The sequence below is a fragment of the Pteropus medius genome, unplaced genomic scaffold (genome assembly GCF_902729225.1).
Source record: "Pteropus medius unplaced genomic scaffold, Ma_sr-lr_union100, whole genome shotgun sequence".
Taxonomy (NCBI): Eukaryota; Metazoa; Chordata; class Mammalia; order Chiroptera; family Pteropodidae; genus Pteropus; species Pteropus medius.
The window spans coordinates 3,756,742-3,775,903 of NW_024345600.1; the positions used below are offsets into that span (position 1 = coordinate 3,756,742).

The window sequence follows — 19,162 nt, forward strand, 5'->3', positions numbered from 1 at the left end:
CGGGGTGGCAAGTGTGAGCTGACCCAGGCTCAGGTTCTGCTACTGTCTCACTTCCCAGCTGGTAGCTCCTGTCCTCAAACAAACACAAAGACTAGGGACAGAAACAAAATTGTATGCTGGGCAAAGTGTACATGCGAGGTGAAAGGTGGGGGCAGGAGCAGGTGACACCTGGTCCTGCTGCCATTCTGCAGCAATATGGGAGGGAAGGCTCTCTGTAGAGTAGAGATGCTGCCTCAGCACCCTTCCTCAGCCAGGCTGAGACAGAGAGATGGTACCTGAAAATCAAGAAGCAGAAGCAGGGAGGAAAAGGGACGGGTAGGAGGGGCCAGAAGGAAACCTCCCTTACTCCTAGCCTCTCCCATCCCTCAGAGAGCTGGCAGCTGCCGTGACCTCTTTGCAAGGACATTATCACAGGAATCATAACAATGCCTAGCAAAAAAAAAAATCCCCAAGCTAGGGGCTAGGACAAGTCACTTCAATTGCTTGACTACAGAGTAATAAGACCCCGTCGTTCATTGCAGTTTACAAAGTGACCTTGAATTTGTCATCTCATACACTTGGAAACCAATGTTATCACCCATACTTAGAAACCAATGTTATCACCATATTCATCACGGGAGCAAAAGTGCCAAAAGGACAAGAATGATATATATTTTCTTCTTTGATGTATCCCAAATGCCCAGATCAGCAACTGACACATAGCCCAGAGAGTCAAAAATATTTGTTGAATGAACATTGACTAAATCTCATTTTTTGCCTATTTTACAAACAAAGAATCGGGCTCAGAAGAGTGATGTGAAATGCCCGGTCACCTGGCCAGGAAATAACAGAGCCAAAGCAAGAACTCAGGTTTGTCCTTTACTCAGTCCATGTTATTTCTACCACACTACTGCCCACTTCATCTGAGAAAGTGGAGGATGGAAAAAGATGACCTTCCAGCACTTTTGAGTTTGATGCTAGTGAGAAAGAGGCAAAGACAGACAGGGAACCATACTTCCAACCCTTAGTTTCTCTTCCAACCCTTGGTTTCTCAAAGCTGGACCTCAACCCCAACCTTCCTAGGGCAGCCAGATGAGGCTACCTCACTCAGATCCATTCCTTCAGGGAGCAGCAGAAGTCCTGCAGGATGATCCGTGGGGAAGAGATTTAGACCCGAGGTCAGTGCATCCCCCTCCTCCGTGCAGGCATTTATTTAGTCAACAAGTATTTCCTGGGTACCACCCATGCTGGCCCTCAGGCTGGCTCTGGGAAGGAGACACCATGGAGAGCACAGAGCCAAGCAAGATGGACTCACGCCTGGTTGCAGGAGGCCTGGTTGAAGCGACAGTTGAAGATGAAGTTGCCCAGCTTGCTCTCCTCCAGGGATGTGAAGTTGTCCAGCAGCCGTGACAGAATGTTGATATAGTGGAAGCGGTACCACTCCCTCACTGCATCCACCCCTGATGAGTACGTCTGGTAGAAGCAGTCCGATTTGTTCTGGTTGCACTAGAACCAGAGACCAGAGCATCAGAGCCAACAGCAGAGGTCAGGCAGCAGGGCAGGGCCAAGGTCAAGGAATGAGTAGTCTGGGGTCCTGAGGAGGATAGACAGGGGTGGGGAGCAGAAGTGGACAGGAACAGAAGGCAGAGAGAAGCAGAAGCCCCAAGGAGAGTGGACAAAGACGGCATGGGATTAAGGCAGTGGGAGGCCAAGGAGATGATCAGGAGCTATAAACCTTATTGGGTCATTGATACAGCCTCTGCCAGAGGCTGGAGCAAGGATTCTTCTCCCCATTTCACTAAAGGAATCCTAAGGAATCAAGAGGTTTGTCCCAGCAGCAGAGCTAAGACTAGAAATCCAGACTCCTGGTAGTATGACCCATTCCCACTGAAGGCGGCTTCTCTCCTTCCCTCTGCTGTTCCCACTTAACTCTTACTCTCCCTTTTTTTTTTTATTAAACGATGTTTAAGTCTCCTTTTCACTGTCTCCTTATTCTCTGCCTTAGGTCCGAAGAACCCCGGTTCCCTAACACACTGGAGGGTCCCAAATGAGTCCCACCAGTGGGGACTGCAATTTGAAAAGATGCATTTTCCACAGCAGATTTGACTTCCAGCTGCTTAAACGCTCCCACAGAGGCCCCCAGAGAGGAGAAATCCCACAAGCTGGCGCGCAGAGTTGTTATTTCATTTTTCGAATTTAATTAATTAACTAATTAATTTTGTCAGCAAGCGAACGAGGTCCTGCCTCATCGTCAGGCAATGGGGAGGAGCCAGTAAAGGGAGCGGGGATCCTTGGCTCCAGCGGAGCGGGAAAGGCGGGCGTTGAGCCCCTCGGGGCGGTGGGCGTGGCCGCCGGGGGGCGGGGTCTTACCAGCTTGAAGCCGATCTTCCAGTCTTTCCAGTTCACTTGGGGGTTGTTGTCCCTCAAGCTGGAGGCAGCGCTGCGGGCTCTGCGGACCGCCGGGGGCAAGGCAGGGTCCCACAGGCGCTGCAGGGGGTGCGACAGGGTCTCTCCGAGGTCGCGACGGCCACGGCGCTGGGCCATGAGGATGCTGGAGGCGTTGTATTTGTAGAGATCGAAGAGCGTCTGCTCTGCGATGCGGTCCAGCTCCTCCAGCTCCCCTTTAATTTGCGGGTACCTGAAATGGGCGATGGGGAAAGGGTCGGACTAGAGAGCGGCCTTGCACGGATGCCCGGTCCTGTGGGCCTCGGTTTCTTCGTCTGAAACTGGTGAGGGGTAGACAGGTGTGTCCGCGGGGTTAGTGGAGGCGACAGTGCGCCCCGGCGGTGACGGCATTTATTGCCGCCTGTTTATGGAAAGGGAGAGGCTGGAGGCGCCTGTCAGTGAGACTCCCCTCCCACTCGCCCTGGCCTGGAAGGGAACCCGGAACTTGTCTGCCCTTTCTCCGAAGAGGAGGGGGTGGCATCGACCTGGGCTCATACATTCCCACAGGCCCGCGTTGTGCAGGTCATCTCGCCCCGATCCTCTCAGGCGAGGGTGGCCTTTGGGCCTGTCTGCCACCCGGCACCAAAATCAGGGCTTCTCAACCGCACTTGATAGAATTTCCCGAGGAACTTTACAAGTACCGATGCCGCACACTACCCCGCGCCAGTACCAGGATTCCATTTTAATGAGTTTCGGGTGGAGCCCAAACGCCATAAGTTAAAACACTGGCCTGTATAAATCATCACATTCCTTTCTCTCAGACAGGCCCTCTCACCATCTCCACCATGAAAGTCCGGAGTAGCAGGGCCTTAGGGGTAGAATCTACCCAAACGAAACACAGACACCTACAACTAACAAATATATCAAACAAGGTTGCAGGATACAATACCAATATACACAAATTAATTGTATTTCTACATGTTAGCAACAAAATATTGAAAAATGAAATCACAAAAACGCCATGTTAAATAGCATAAACAACATCAAATACTCGGAATAAATCTAAATAGGTGTGAGCAAAACCTCTACACTGAAAATCTTGCTAAGTGAAATCAAAGACCAAAATAAACAGAGGGTTATTTATGTTCATGGATCAGAAACTCAGTGTAATTAGGATGTCTCCCATATTGAACTTTAGATTCAACACGATCTCTATCAAAACTTCAGCAGACATTTTTGAAGAAATTGACAGGCTGATTCTAAGATTGATATGGAAATGGAAACAATCTACAATGGCCAAAGCACTTACTCTACCTGACTTTTAGACTTACTATAAAGCCACAGTAACCAAAACAGTGTAGTGCCTATGTAAGGATAGACAATAGATCAATGGAACAGAATAAAGTCCAGAAATAAACTCATACATATATGGTCAACTGATTTTTTACTAAAGCACCATTTCAATTCAATGGGGAAAATAATTTTTTAAACAAATGGTGCTGGAAAACCGTATACTATACTATAAAAAAAAGAACTTCAACCTCTACCTCAGTCCAAACACAATTAAGTCAAGATGGATCATAGACCTAAACATAAAATCGAGAACCATAAAGACTCCAGAAGAAAACGTAGAGCATAGACAAAAAAATAAAAATTATCTAAGGAAGAACTGCCCCTAAAATATAAAGACCTCTTACAAATTAAGAATAAAAAGATAAATTGTTTTTTAAATCCATCAAAAAATATAAAATATAACTACATGAAAATGTTCAACATAATTAGTCCTCCGGGAAATGCAAATTAAAACCAGAATGAGGTACCATTTAACATCCATTAGAAAAGCTAAAATTAAAAGATTGACAATATCAAATGTGAGTGAGAACATGAAGTGATTGAAATCGCTGCTGGTGGAAGTCTAAAATGGTACAACTGCTTTGGAGAACCGTCTGGTAGTTACTTATACAGTTAAACATAGATCTACCTAATGACCCAGCAATTTTACTTCTGGATATTTCACCCCATTCCACTTTGAGCTATGTACCCAAAAGCAATGAAAACACATAACGACTTGTACATGAATGTTTATTATTCATGATGTCCATCAATACCACTAAGCAATAAAGGAGGACTGATACAGGTTTAAAAAAAAAAATGGCGGGGTGGTGGAGAAGTTCAAAAACATTGAGTTGAGCAAAATAAGCTAGACACACAAACAAGAGAATTCATATTGTGATTCCATTTACATGAACTCTAAGAACAGATCGAACTAATTGATGATGATAGGAGTCAGAAAACGATTGTGGAGGAGAGGAATTGACTGTAAAGGGAAACCAGGTGATGGAAATGTCCAAAATCCCGATCGTCAAGCCTCAATAAGGACTTTATTCTTGTGTGGTTTATTGTGGGTAACTTATACCTGAATTAAAGAAAACATCAAACACAGTGTAGGGCTCCACTTGCCAGAGATTCAGGTTTAGTGGGAAGGGGTGAGACTCAAACAAGGTTGTTTTTAGAAGAGCCCCAGGGGGCCCTAATGTGCAGCTGCATTAACCATTGTGTAGTCCACATCCTCACAGTCCTCCTCCCCCCTGCTCCAGTTCTCTCTCCCTCATAAAAGGCCAGCTGGCTGGGCCATAGGCATCGGCTCCAGTTGCCCTTCATCGGCTCATAGGAGAAAATGCAGCTCAGGCCAAGGTGTGTGTTTAATATTCTGAGAGATTTGTTTGTTATTGGCAATTAAAAGAATGGCAATTAGCTAGTATTTACTGAGCACTTACTTTAGCCAGGCACTGTGGTATTAGAATGTACATTATTGAATGTAATCTTCAATGTAATTGAGCGTACTATTAGCCACTGTTAGCTAATACTATTGTCATTCCTTTTTATAGGTGAAAAACCTGAGCCAGGTGACTTGTTCAAGGCCACACAGTCAGGAGATGGGTCAGAAAGCACTCTGATCATCACACTGTCCTCCATCCTGTCCCTACTGGCTCTGACTATTTTAAGAAATTGGCAATGTGCCCCTAGAAAGAGCACCAGAGCCAGTCAGCTGGATGTGGGTCCTGGTGTTCTGGTTGCACACTTTCTAGCTGTAGGATGTTGCTAACTCAACTTTGCTGAAGCCAAAGTATTTTCTCATCTGTAAAATGAGCCTAACATTAGATCTGCACATGAAGTTCTTAGAAGGTTAAATGAGAAAACAGCAATGCAAAGTGAAGAGGCCATCAAATATCAGGAAGACACACGGGAGCCTGAAGCCCAGGAAACCGAAGTGTCTTTCTCGTGGTCACGTTGCAAGAATCCAGGTGCCCCAACATGACTGGAGTTATTTCCACAACAAAAGCCACCACGTCTCTGACGGGGCCTCCCTTTCCACATGTCCTCCCACAGGCTGTCTCAAGTGCCTCTGTGCCCCTCTTCTGCCTCCTATATCTCCCTCACTCTCATCACCAACTCCAAGCTTCTATCACTTCTCTAGCCACAGGTCTCTTCCCCAGTGAGTCCCATGCTGTCCCTATGCCAGGCTCTCCTCTCAGTGGCCCTCTCCACATTCAGCTTCCTCCTGCCTCTTCTAGAGAGGCCTTTGGCGACCATCCCCTCCACTTCCAACTGTGACAAGGTCCTCAGAAGAGGACCATACAGAATGCCATCACGCCCCGATGTCTACTTCTCTCCCATTTTTTGTCTTAAGGCAGGAAGAAGTATTCCCATATCACCCCTTCAGTAAAGAAACCTGTCCTTCTCTTTCAGTGGGCACCTAGAGCTAAGAGAACTGACCTCTGAATAAAACTTCTGATGATATCAGATCCTGTCCTGCAAGCTCGAGGACCCTGACAAGAAGAGAAGAGGGCTGAGATGGATAAAATGCTGACAAGGGGGCTATAGCAAGACAGTCCAGCCCTTCTAACCTTGACCTCCTATCCAGGTCATGGTCACTATCCTCACTCCTATCTGCTCTGGCAGGCAGCCCTTCATTAGAGGGTTGGTGGACCCTTGCACAATTCGATCAGGCAGGCATTACTAACTACATTTTACAGATGAGGAAACTGAGGCCCATCAAATAGGCAACTTCCCCCTAGGTCACTCAGTTAGGAAGTACAAGCACCAAGATTTGAACTCAGACTATTTCAACTCCATGGCCCCTGCTTTTTCTACCACTTCTTCTTCTAGGTTCAGAAACACTTGAGACTACAGCAAAATCTTTCCCTGCAGTTGGTCATCTCCCTTCCAGCCCCTTCTCTGCTCAGGACAGACTGGCAGGGGTGGCGACACTGGAAGATTTAGGGGCCAATACCCTGTTCTCTTTCTATCCGTATCTCTTCCTCATCCTCCCTCCTTCCTCCTGGGTGGCCTCCTCTCACAGAATAGCCATGCTTACCAGACAGCTTTGGGATTACCCACCAGGAGGCCCCTACTCAAACATTCAGCCAGCGTTCTAGAAGCACTGGCAGAGCTGGGCATTGGAAACTCACCTGCTTTCTGCCAGTGTGCAGCTGAGGATGTAGCTCGCTCCCTCCTTCCTCCAGGGACCACCTAGAAGCCTTGACTTCCTTTTCTTTGGCCTCCTCCCCAGCTTCATTCTCTGTCACAACTCAGCACCTCCAACCTGTCTCCCAGATTGAGAGACATGCTCCCTCCACAATGGCTCCCACGAGCTCAGCCTGCACCACACTGCGTTCAGAGGCAGGTGCCCCGCCAGCAGCCCTTCACCTGAGCCCCCCTGGGTACAGTCCTCCTCTCTAGAGTCAGTTCTGAGCTCTCAGATTACATGTGGAAGTCAGCCCTGGCTGTGACATTTTAAGAGCAATAGATGTTCACAAACCAACGATTTGTGATGGGCAGCCAAAGTGATGAGAACTTAGAAGCCATTTCATCCAAGGAAAAGTCACAAGAACTAAGTTCTAATCAGCTTTCCAGGCTTATAGTCTTGCCATTTTTTAGATGGTTAGGCCTGGAGAATTTACTTATACTCTCCGCCTCTGTTTCACCATCTGTAAAACGGGAGTATTAACAGTCCTGGCTGTATTGAGTTGTTCTGAAAATGAAATGAGTTAATATATGAAAAGTATTGAGAAAAATGCCTGGCAGGGTAGATATTATACAACTGCTGCTATTGTTTTTCTTATCATTATTGTTATTATTACTATTAGTGGAGAAGAAGTAGAAGAAAAATCTAAGGAGACACAAGAATACCGCCTGTCATTCATCTACCATGTGACTGTGGTCTTCACGAAAGTAGCGTCTAAAACTAAATTTCAATTCTGACCCCTCCACTTAACAGCTGGGTGACCTTTGCAAAGCCTTTAGGTTCTCGGAGCCTCCATTTTCTCATCTGATCCTGGAGTGGTGGTTCCCTCCTTATCTAACAAGCTTGTTATGAGTGTCAGAATGCAATCATGGACTATGCAACGTAGTTACTGCCGTAGTTACTGCCATCCTAGGCGCACCTGAACTGACGGCTGTTGGGTAAAGAAGGAGGAGACGTCTTTAGGGTTGCTTCAAAGAGAGAGAACCAGGACCACAGGCAGATGCTGTCATGAGGTCAACTGCAGCTTCACCCAAGCAAGAACCTTCTGACAGCAGCTGCTCCAGAGGTAGTGAGGTTCCTGATGCAAGGAGTCCATTACTGTGGGGATTCGCTCTAAGAGTCTGGGTTTTCTGTCCCTGCCAGGCCTACCACCGCAGAACCAAGCTTCCAGATCCTGCAGAAAGTGCAGGGTCTGCCCACCAGAGTCATGGATGGGAAGGCTTAGCTCATAGCACTTCCTTTCTTCCCTGCAGCTTCTGGGGAACTGTCCCTCCCCTCACCCCATTCCTGCTGCCATGCTTCCTGCTCTTCCATCTCTGGGAAGAAGATTCCATGACCTCCTTCATTGTTAAGAACCCCAAGTTCTTCCATAGGTCGAACCTAAATCTTTCCCAGAATTGGGTGAAAAATGTGTTCTTGAGCTCCGTTTTCCACAAATGCGAACGTGATCGGCTCTCTCCCTTGGGTGAACAAAGCCCTCTGTTGGCCAGAAATAAAGGGACCACAGTGGCTCACCCTTCACATTGGATTCTTAGAACTTCCTTGCTTAATGCGGAAGGTCTTTAGCCCTTGTCCCTTTTCCTGGAAGTTGCAAAGCAGCCCAGAACCCTGCACCTCCTTCTCCTCGCTCCTCTCTGCTGGCCCTGCCCAACTGCCAGTAGGTAAGCATCCCCGGTCGGACTGCCTCATTCCAGTTATCTTGTCCACTGATTTCACTTCCTCCCTGCCTCCCCTGCAGGAGTCACTCATCTTGCCTATGATTCCTGCATCTGTCACTGGCATGATTCACACTTGGGTCACCACCCACCAGGCTGTGTGAACCTGTCCACCCATCCCCGCCGCTCTCCTTGAATAGAAGCCCACAGCCCTGGACCCCTCCCTCCTGCACTCCTGACAAGTGCCCACCTTCTTACTGCTGCTCTTCCCCAGGGACTCCTACCATCCTCCCAACCCTGGATGTCTCTACCTGGATGTCTCTACCTCCTTAAAATGCAATGGGAGAAAAGAACTTTGAAATCAAACACACTTGGTTTGTGACTCAGTTGTTAACCTTGGGAGAACTGGCTTTTAAGTGGGAGGGGGGGTGATTTTTGAATTCCAGGTTCACCACTCCTGCTACCTGTGTGAACTTGGGCAAGTTATTTAACATCTCTGGGCCTCAGTTTCCTCATCTACAGAACGGGACTAATACTGGTACCTACTCAGAGGTCTGTTCTGAGGATTAAATAATTTAATTAACATAAATTTTAATTTTTGTCTGGCACATATTAAGTGCTATGTAAGTATGAATTATTGTTATCATTGTTTTATTATTTGCTGTGTGACCTTGGGCAATTTTACCTTTATTTCCTCATCTGAAAAATAGAAATAATAACGATCCCCATATTAATAATCGTATTTGTCAGGATTCAATGAAATAGTGTTTATAAAATACTGAACACAGGATCGAGCATATAGTAGGTGTTCAATAACCTTCCCATGTGCTAAGGAGTCTTCCCTCGCCAACTCAATCTGGGTACTCTCCCCACTAAGTTCCGCAGCAAGCCATCTTGCACGAGGGATTCTTTCTATGTGATGCCTGTCTCCCAGCTCGTAGGCACCTGGAGGCAGAGGCTCTGGTTTCTATTCTCTGGGGCTTTTCCCTGGGCTGTCCAGTGCCCTGCACCCAACAGACCCTTAAAAAATACGCAGGCCTCAACAGGGGCACCCCTGCCCTCTCCATTTCTCACCCACATCTTTCAACCACATTATTTATTGAGCACCTACTACTCTGACTGTTGTCCCTCTGGCCTGCCAGCCCTCCTTTCCTTGCCGACTCAGGGTAGTCCAGTGTCCTTGCCCCTCCACCAAGGCCGGAGGGGATGAGGGCTGGGGAAAATGGGAAAACATTAGGGCAGGGGAGCACCGGGGGGTCAGGAAGAAGAGGAGCAAAGGCAGTGACCACCAGGGGAAGAGAAAGAGGCTGAGAGAATGGGGTGGAATGGGGTGAAAAAGGACCACATCCCACATCTTGGGTATTAAGAAGAGGCAGAGGTTTGTGATCAGGCAAATAGAAGGTAAGTCACAGCTCAGTCACTATCTCTGTGACCTTGTGACTTGTCTCTTTTTGCCTCAATTTCCTTAAGTGTAAAATGGGATATTAATAGGACCTGCCTTGGAGTGTTGTTGAGAGGAATAAAGGAGAGGCCTGTGGAGTACTTAGCAGGGTCTGGTGCATAAAGCTGCTTTTTACTAAAAGGCTCGTTACCTTGGACACTATATGGAAGCTAATCAATGAAAGTTTTTTCTCTGCAGGACAGGATGTCCCCAACGTTAGTCCACAGCACACCTTTGGACATGACAGAATACATGGGGGACCTCCACCCCCAATATGTAACCAATCCTAATCCTTCATAATTGCACGCATACCAAACATGTTTGCTCACCCACACACACACTCATGCAATCACACACACATGCACTCATAAATCTTATACTCCTTGAAGGCAAAGACTATAGTTTTTATTATACTTATCCCAGGGCACTGCGGTTATTTGTTTATATGCCTAGCTCTTCCATCTTATTTTTCTTTCTGTTCCTAATACCTGGCAAAGTACCTGGCCTCTCAAAGAAGGTTGTATGAATTATTAATGAGTCCACTTGCCAGGTGCCTAGCACTGAGTCTGGCTTGAGGCAGGTATTCCCAAGGCGTCGCATGACTGAGAGAACACAAACACCCAGCCCACCTTCCTTTCTTCTCCATGGTTTACCACCTCTCTGGCTTCCGGACCAAAAATTGGCAAGGAGCACTGATGAAACCCAAAACTTCAGGACATACCCAAACACTTAAAAGTCAGGCTCCTGGACAGGTGAACTGTGCAGCCCAGCAGGGGTCACCTCCCCCTTTCCCCTTGGGTCTTTGGGGGAGTAGCTGGACAGGGGAACAGCTATCCTGTCTCATTCTCCTTCCAGCTCTGTAACTCTCCACCCCCAGGCTCAAGGCTCACGATTGCTTCGCCACTACCCCACACCTTGCTTTCTCTAAAACAATCTACCCTGCCAAATCAAGACCGACATAGCAGGGTGCAGCCCCCGCCAGCTCCCACCACCCACCACCTACCACCTTCGGTGGGCTCTTCTCTGGAGGAGAAGGAAGCCCTGTTCTTTGTTCTCCTCTTACTGCAGGGAAAGGCTAGGGATCTCTACCAACATTTTGGCAGTTACCAGCATCTTGACCTCTTCAGCACCCATCCCGCTTTGCAGGAGAAGGGGAGGAAAAAGACACTGTTGGTCCAACAACCATAACCTGGACAAGCTGTGGGCCTTAGGAAGGCTCCACTGGACCAAGCTGCCAGCCCGTCACATCGGGGCCTCCCTATCTTGCCCAAAGGGAGGTCTGCCTGGGAACAGGAGCACTCTTTCCTACCCCTGGGTCTGCCCGCCCAGTGGGCACCTCTGTACCTTCTGTACTACCCTTCCAGGCTCCCAGGAAGTGGCAGAGGGCCCAACTGACCTGTAGGGATTGAGGGTGCAGACAGTAACAGCAGGGAAGACAAGCTTGTCGGAGTCGAGGTTGATGTTGAGGCTGACGGGGTAGCTGAAGTACTCTTCGAACAGCAGGGCGAACTGCCAGTACATCACGCCGAAGGTGCAGAGCCAGAGCACGGCCCAGAAGGCCGTCTTCATGCGGTTGTGCTGGGAGCATACCAGGCGGATGGCGCCGTGGATGGTGGTATTGTTGCAGAAGAACTGGAAGAGGTCTCGGTAGGAGCGGTAGAACTCAATCAGGGCCTCCTCCTCCTCCGTGGGCTGCTGGGGGGCCGTGGGTTTGGGGCCCGGCCCCTGCTCCTCACACTCTTCTCCTTTCATGAGCCCTTGGGTGGGTTGTGGAAGGTTCAGGTCAGGGCAAAGTTCTGGGCTTCGGGTGCCCTCCCCCATCATCAGCTTGACCCCAGAGACAGGCTGCTCCTGGCCCTGCTCACATCCCACCCTGAGCCCACTTTCTCCCACTCCTCCCTCCTTCCCCTGCTCAGGAGCCATCTGACCTGCTGGAGTCAAGGCCAGAAGAGCTGGATCTGGGCTTCCCTGGAGTGGCCTCTCCTCGGCTTCCCTGATAAGGTCACCTTTTGGTTTCAGTCCCAGCACCTCCCTTTTTGTCTCCACAGCCATCAGTCTCTGCTCTGCCTAGTCAGTTTCTTTCTTGGGGTCTCTGTGTCTCAGCTTTTGTTCTCTTTCTCTCTGTCTGTCTGTCTGTCTCTCCCTCTCTCCTCCCCCCCACCTTCACCCCGCCTTCTGCTTCTCTTGGGTTCTCTTAGGTTTGTTTCTCGGCTCTCTTCTTCCTCTCCTGGATCCTCTGTATGCCAGCCTCTCTGATCCTGCCTCTCTTCCTCTTCTTCCTTTCCCCTCTCAGTCTGGGCTCTCTCTTCTGGTCCCAGGCCCTGGTCCTGGGCTGTGTCCTGACCTGACTCCCTCTCAGTCCCAGGGACGCTGGGCGAGGCCTGGCTGCTGCCTGGCTCCCGGCTCCCAGGTTGTGGCTGGACTGGGACTGGTTTCTTTCCAGTTGAATCTGGCAGCTGAGCCTCTCCTCCCCCTCACCTGACAGGTGCAGAGGCCGGCCAGGGAGCCTGCCTGCCGGCCAGGGATGGAAGCAACAGAAGGCTCATTAGCATCTCAATTAAAGGTGAGCAGGGCAGGGGGAGGGACAGAGGAGGAGTCCGAGCTGGGAGTTCTCCAAAGGGAGGAGGGCACCTGAGGGCAGGTGACCAGGATGTGCTGGGACTGGAGAAGGCAGGTCAGGGGAGGGACCGAAGTGTCAGGGCCCGGGGAGCAGGGAGCGGGGAGCAATGGGAAGCTGACAGGCAAGAAGACTGGGAGACAGAATGGCAGGTGAGGGTCAGAGATCTTGACCAGGGAGAAAGATTCTGAACGCAAAGCCAGGAGGGCAGAACAAGGGAAAAGGACAAGCTAGGACAAGCAAGACTAAGGTGGGGATACCTGGAGAACAGGGAAGGAATAAAAAAGGGAGAAAGATGGAGGGAGACAGGATGAAGAAGTGGGAGGGAGGGATGGAGAGGCAGAAAGAGGAGGGTGAAGAGGAAGGAGCCAGACCTAAAGGGACTCTCCCTCCCCAACAGGAAAGCAAAAGGAGGAAGCCCAAAGTAGGCTTCTAGGAGCTAGGTCCCCTCCCTGGGGAGCCATCATTACAAGGGCACCCACAGGTCAGCCTCACTCCCTAGGTCATGGAGAGAATTTTAGTGGGTGTACCTCCTGGCAATCAGCAAGAAGCACCCCTCTGTCTCTCCCTCCTAGTCCATCCTCTTCCCCTTGACTCCTCACCACCACCCCCTACCTACCTTGTCCAGGCCAGGGAGGGGCCCAGGTGAAGCTGGGGGCCGGGCGGGGCCCTGGGACATTCTGTTCTTTTTTACACCATTGGCTGCCAGGCCAGGAATGTGTAATGTCTCCTATTGTGGTCACAGGGTTGCAGGAATGTGGGCACCAAGAGGCAGGCAGGGGACAGGCAGGGCACTTGGGCACAGACCTGGAGCCCACAGACAGCAAGCACTGAGGGGGAAGGGAGGGGTGTGAGCAGCATCAGGTGTCCTGAAGAAAGAGGATAGGCATGTCCCAAGTCTACATCGGCCCTGGAAGAAAGGAAAAGCTCATCGGTAGGGGCTTTTTCTCCAAAATCTCTTACCCAGACTTAATCCAGCAAAGGATAAAGAGCGAAGTGCCAAATGGCGAGCAAGCAAAGAGGGAAGGGTCAGAGAATCAGGCCCCAAAAGAGGGTCCAAACAGGCCCAGGACACCAATCTACACAGCCCAGGCCTCCTGTAATAGCGAGAGGTTGGCCACTTGTGAACCCTCAATAGGCAGCCCAAAGTGTGCTCACTGGCTTCTCCCTCCTCCTTGCCTCCTCGCCTCCTCAGAGGAGCAGGCATGGTATCCCTACTTTGTGTAGACACAGGCCCAGCCTAGGCACTGATGTAGACTAGTGAAAGAAGACAGACCTACAACATAGTAAGATAAAAATTCTGGTAGCAGAGATAAGAACCCAGTGCTGAGTGAGCCTGGGGAAGGAGAGAGAGGCACTAACCCAAAGAGACTCAAGAAGACTTTCTGGAGAAGGTGGTGTCTCAACTGAGTCTTAAGGAACAACAAGGACTTTAACAGGTAAAGAAGAGCGAAGCAGGGTACTCCTCCAGGCTCAGGGTACAACCAGTTTGCTTCCTGCCTGGGCAATCTCTTGTGGCCTGTTAAAGTGAGAGCTACTGTCAACCAGGATTCCAAACCCAGTTCCATTGCTTCCTTTGATGCCTGCTGGGGATACCCTCTAGGAAGGGAAAGGCTGGCTTTTTCTTCATTTTCCAGATAAAGAAACTGACCCTCCAAAGAGATAAGCCAGTTTTATGAGGACACAAAACAAAATAGCAGCCAAGTGAAAACAGAATCAGAATTCTTCTCCTCTCAGGTTGTCGTTTACTTCTGGAGACAGATCAGCCACAGTCTCGGGGAATCTGGGCTCTCCTGCACCTGTTTTTGAAAGCCAGGGAGATTCACACCCTCACACACAGAGTCCATGGGTACATCAGCAGTCTGGGACCCAGAACACCTCCTCGGCTCTGAGAAAAGCTCTTACACTGTCCCCACCTTCCCATGGGACCCAGACACCCCTAAAGCTCTATTCTCCTTTGAGCCAGGTCCTTAAACTAGGCACAATCTTACCTACCAACGGGGTACCCTTGCCATATCAATCTCAAAGGTTCTGAGAGGCACTTCCCTGCCTTTTCTATTTGTTACCTGGTACCTAAAATCCAGCTGCTGGCTTCAGGCAACACAGGCAAATAGCTTTCATCTCAAGGGCTCTGGGGGAAGACTCGCAAGGCCTGTTCTGGGCTGAGCAGGGAGCTAGTGTCCCTGTCCCCACCTGCCAGGGTACTCGGTCTAGATCTGGAATAGGCCAGAACAAACTTGTTGTGGGAAAAACAGAAATCTGAAGCCTGTGCTTTTGTCATAGTTCCATTTTAAACATTATCTTTTAAAGTGCAGAAATAACACCCTAATACATTTTTGTCACAGTACAATTTTCCAATAGTACAGAAGTACACAGAACAATAAAAGTCTTTCTTTGTCCCATTCCTTTCGCATCCCTGGGCCCAAGGAGAGCCACTGTAATTTGTGTATCCATCTATGTCTTTTTGTGTGCTCGTATAGACTTACATGTATTTTGTAAAAACAAAATACATAGTTTTTTTTAAAATAAATGAGATGTTATAGGTATTATTCTATGAATTCCATTTTAACCTTTAAACTGTGTATATGACTTTGAAAATGGCACTTTACCTCTCTGGGTCCCAGTGCTCTCATCTGAGAGATAAAAATGGCAGGAGCGGGTAGATAAGGCAGCCCAGAGGTCCTGTCTCATCACCAGGAAGCGGAGGTGGAAAAGGGAGCTGGGATCTAGGGCAAGAGGGGAAGTTGGAAGGGCCAGGGCTGTGCCCTTGGGCCGGTGTGCATGGCCCTTTCCAGCTGACTCTGCAACTAGCCTCTTAACACATGAGGGAACTGAGGCCTGGAGAAGCAAAGTGACTTGCCCAACAGTTAGCAGGAGTTACAGGTGGGGCCGGATTGAGAGGCGAGCTTCCCTTTTCCAAGCTCAGTGCAACTCCCCTAACCCCTGGAGAACTGGAGTCTTGTTCTATGGTGGATCAGGGGCCTTGCAGACCTTGTCTTGGAAGTTCCCCCAGTCTTCCCCAGAGCCCCAGCCATTCCTTCCCTGCAGGGCTGCCTTCCCACTCCCAACACCAGCCACCTGGCACGGTGCTCAGAATTTCACCATTAGCAGTTTATTCCTTTGGAAAAAGGCAGAAATTCTCAACCTTGGCACTATTGACATTTGGATGATTCTTGTTGTGGGAAGTGTTGTCTCATGCATTACAGAATGTTTAGCAGCATCCCTGGCCTCTACCTACTAGATGCCAACAGTACCCCCTGAATCGTAACAATCCAAAACTCCTCTAGATATTGCCAAATGTCTTCTGGGGGCTGCAAAATCACCCCAATTGAGACAACTGGGCTAAGGGATTGTCCCCAATGATAATGAAAACACTCTGGAGAAGGACAACCCCCATCAATTATACATTTCTCAGTGTTTACCAGACCCTTTCCAAGGGCACCAGTTGGCTAAGACCAGTGTGAGGAAGAGGAGAGGAAAAAAAGAATATTTAGAAGAATTTATTCCTACCAACCCCCTTTTTGGATTTTTCATGGGCCTGTGGGAAGAAGGTTCAGTTAACAATCCCCTCTAAAGAAAGAAGAGCCCCATCCCCACACAGTCTTGGGGGTCTATGGGGCACTTGATCCAGGTCTGGTGTTGCCCAATAGAAACCAGTAACACTTCAAAGAAGTTGGCGAAGAACACGAAAGGAAAGAAGTGGAAACAATGCCCCAGTCACAAAAAAATTCATGGATTCCTCACCCATGAGTCTCCCTTCACCCTCTTGGAGAAGGTTGGGTAGGCATAATAACCATGTATGGGTAAGATTTGTCGATCATGGTCCAGCCGGGAAACAGAAAACACTCAAATGAAAGAAACTTAAAACAGAATTGGCACATGGGTTATGGAAGCCAACAGGAGACAGGGAGGCAACCCAGAAAATAGACCAGGAAGCAGCTGTCATCTCTAGAGCTGGAAAGACAGCAAGATAACGTAGCATTATAGGTCCAGAAGCCTCCAAAGCTATCTGGTAGGAACTTAGTAGTGGGGGCTGCCTGATAGATGGGATTATGGAAGGAGGGAAGGAAGAAACACAACCAACTGCGGGAAAACCAATCAACTAAAAGCAAAGGGCTTTAGGTGTTGAAGAAATAGCCTAACTTCTTCCCTTTCCCCGCCCACCTGTCCTCCGCCTACCTATCTTCCTATTGGCTGAAACTACCCAGCAGCCTGAGGGAAAAGGAGTCTGGGAAATGTAGTTCCCAGTAGAGAATACAGCTCCGCGCGGGGAAGGGTGAAGAACAGATCTGCAAGGAAACCAGCCCCACCTCCCCACTCCACCTCCGCCCCAAAAAAAAAGACCCCCAGAGAGGTGAAGTGATGGGACCAGGATTAAAATCCAAATCTTGGGGATCTTTCTTTAGGACGCAGAGAGTCCTTGAACGCTGAAGTGACAGCGCGTGGTTAGCAGCAGAAAGAAAGATATAGTTAAATCAACTGGTGTTAGAAAGGATATGAGTTAGTGCTTTTTGTGAAGCAGGGAGCTTTGACTAGAAAGGGCATGCAGGAACTTTTTGAGGTATTTCTAGGGAGATACACAGCATATAAGAAAGTGAAAATTATGATCTGTATATGTAAGATTAGTGTACTTTATGCACTCCGTTGTTCATGTGTTACACTTAAAAAGAGAAGAGTTGCTGTATTTTAGAGTAAAATCCTGAAATATTTTCAAATGAAATGATATATGTCTGGGATGTACTTCGAAACAATTAAGGGGAGATGAGAAGAGTTGGGGAGGATTACACGGAAGAAATAAGACGCCCTGAGTTGAAGCGGGGCGTTCACGAGCTATTTTCTCTCCTTTTGTGTATGTATATGTTAAGTGTAAATTTCCACACTAAAAAGTAAAATGAAAAAAGGAGAAAAAAGAATATAAGGCCACTACACATACATACCTTTATGCATGTAAGAGCTCAGCGGTAAGTCCAGTCCCAGCCCCCGATTCCCTTGCCCTGAAAAGAGCCGCAGCCCTGAGCAGTGCATGTCGTTCTGATGTTTCTTCCCTTCTGAACAGCCTTGGACCATCGTGTAAGTGCAGCAGAGTACAAGTCCCAGGCCTGCACCAGGAGAGGAAAATGCAATGTCTAAAGCTCTGGCAGACCCCTTCGCTCTTGCATGAGCTCCTGCACCAGGACTTCCCAGTTCCTCTACCTAGAGCCTGCCCAGCCAGTCGGACAGACCAGGGTGAGGATGAACTGGGCCCTCCGGGGTAGGAGGTGAGGACAGTGCCTAGGTGACCTGTCTCATGAGAGTAAGTCAGCCCCTCAAGCCAAAGGAGGCACCCTTGAGTCACACCAGGAGGCAGCATGGTTGCTGGTATGAGCTGGGGCCCAGAAATCAGTAGCCCTGGACTCTAGGCTACTTCTGCCATGGACTGGCTATGTGACACGGGCAAGGCATCGTTCCTTTATTCCATAGATATATACTGAACACGTGGTATGTGCCAGACTCTGCTAAACACTGAGAACTCAGACTTAAAGATTCAGTCCAGGCCACTGCAAAGCTCTCAGCCTGGTGCGGCAGACACTAAACACCTGGTCACAGAGCACAGTATGCATGGGGGCTGGGCAGCCTGGGGTGGGCGTGCTTCTAAGAGCCCCAGTGAACCTCAAGGACCGGCGAGACTTAGCCAGGAGCACAGATTAGGAGAACAGAGAGCCTGGCATAAAGGGGGAGGTGGGTGGCAACTGTAAGTCACTCCAGGGGCACTATTAATGGGTTGCAGGGAAGTGATGGGAAAAAAGGGGGCAGGCACAAGACTCAGCCTCACTGGAATCCTGGTCTCCTCTACTTGAGCCTCAGTCTTTGCAACTGAGGGGACTGGTCTGGGTGGGGTCTCAGCCCCCTCCAGTTCAGAGGGATTCAAAGGCTCCTGGGCGAGGAAGCTGGGAAGAGAGTGACTGCTGCCCAACTACGAGGCGGCTGCCGCTGCCCCTACTAATCAGGAACTCAGTCTACACATCCTCCCCCTTCTCTAAGGACAGGGGAGCAGGGGCTGCACCCTCTGGAGTACCTTGTGGCAAACCTGTGCCAATCAATGTGTGGACTGGGTAGATGAGGGGAGGGGAAGGGAGGGCTGGTGGCAGGCTTGTTACTCCTTGGTAGCTTATCTTAAAAAGTCACACAACAGAGAAGGAATCCAGGAATCCAGATAGTCTGCCACCCGGGACTTCTGGTTTCCAGATGCTGCGTCTGGCTGGCTGTCCCTGGGTCTGTGCACTCTCCATGTTTGACAGTTCCAGGCCCTCCATTTTTCAGATCTGACACCCGGCTGGACACGGCTCAGTCTTGAAATCCATCCATTCGGATCAACTCTGCCCTAGCTGGGCTCTCGGAGGCCCATCTGAGGATTGTCCACTGGCTCTGCTACCCCTTTCCTACTAGCTGGGCCTGTCTCTGCAGTCCTCCAGTCCCAGTCAGGCTTCCGAAGAAGGGAGGAGGCCTAGTTCCGGCCCTGCCACCCTCACGTGCTTTCCCAGCCACCCCCTCCCACCCTTCAACAGGCACACAGGCCT

General features: G+C 49.4%; 1 protein-coding gene across 4 annotated transcripts in view; it reads right to left on the minus strand.

Moving 5' to 3' along the window:
- Positions 1-19,148, minus strand: part of SCNN1A (sodium channel epithelial 1 subunit alpha) — a 28,191-nt gene extending 9,043 nt beyond the window's left edge. The window contains exons 1-5 of one of the 4 annotated variants that reach the window (XM_039874118.1): positions 18,661-19,148; positions 17,543-17,704; positions 11,385-11,745; positions 2,350-2,617; positions 1,295-1,485 (exon numbers count right to left, since the gene is read on the minus strand). In XM_039874118.1, the coding sequence (XP_039730052.1) occupies positions 1,295-1,485; positions 2,350-2,617; positions 11,385-11,745; positions 17,543-17,672 (950 nt within the window). In that variant the 5' untranslated portion in view covers positions 17,673-17,704; positions 18,661-19,148. Of the gene's footprint in view, positions 1-1,294; positions 1,486-2,349; positions 2,618-11,384; positions 11,746-11,916; positions 13,108-17,542; positions 17,705-18,660 lie in introns of those variants that run through there. The other 3 variants (XM_039874119.1, XM_039874121.1, XM_039874120.1) reach the window with 3 other exon arrangements.
- Between the last annotated feature and the right edge of the window lie 14 nt (positions 19,149-19,162).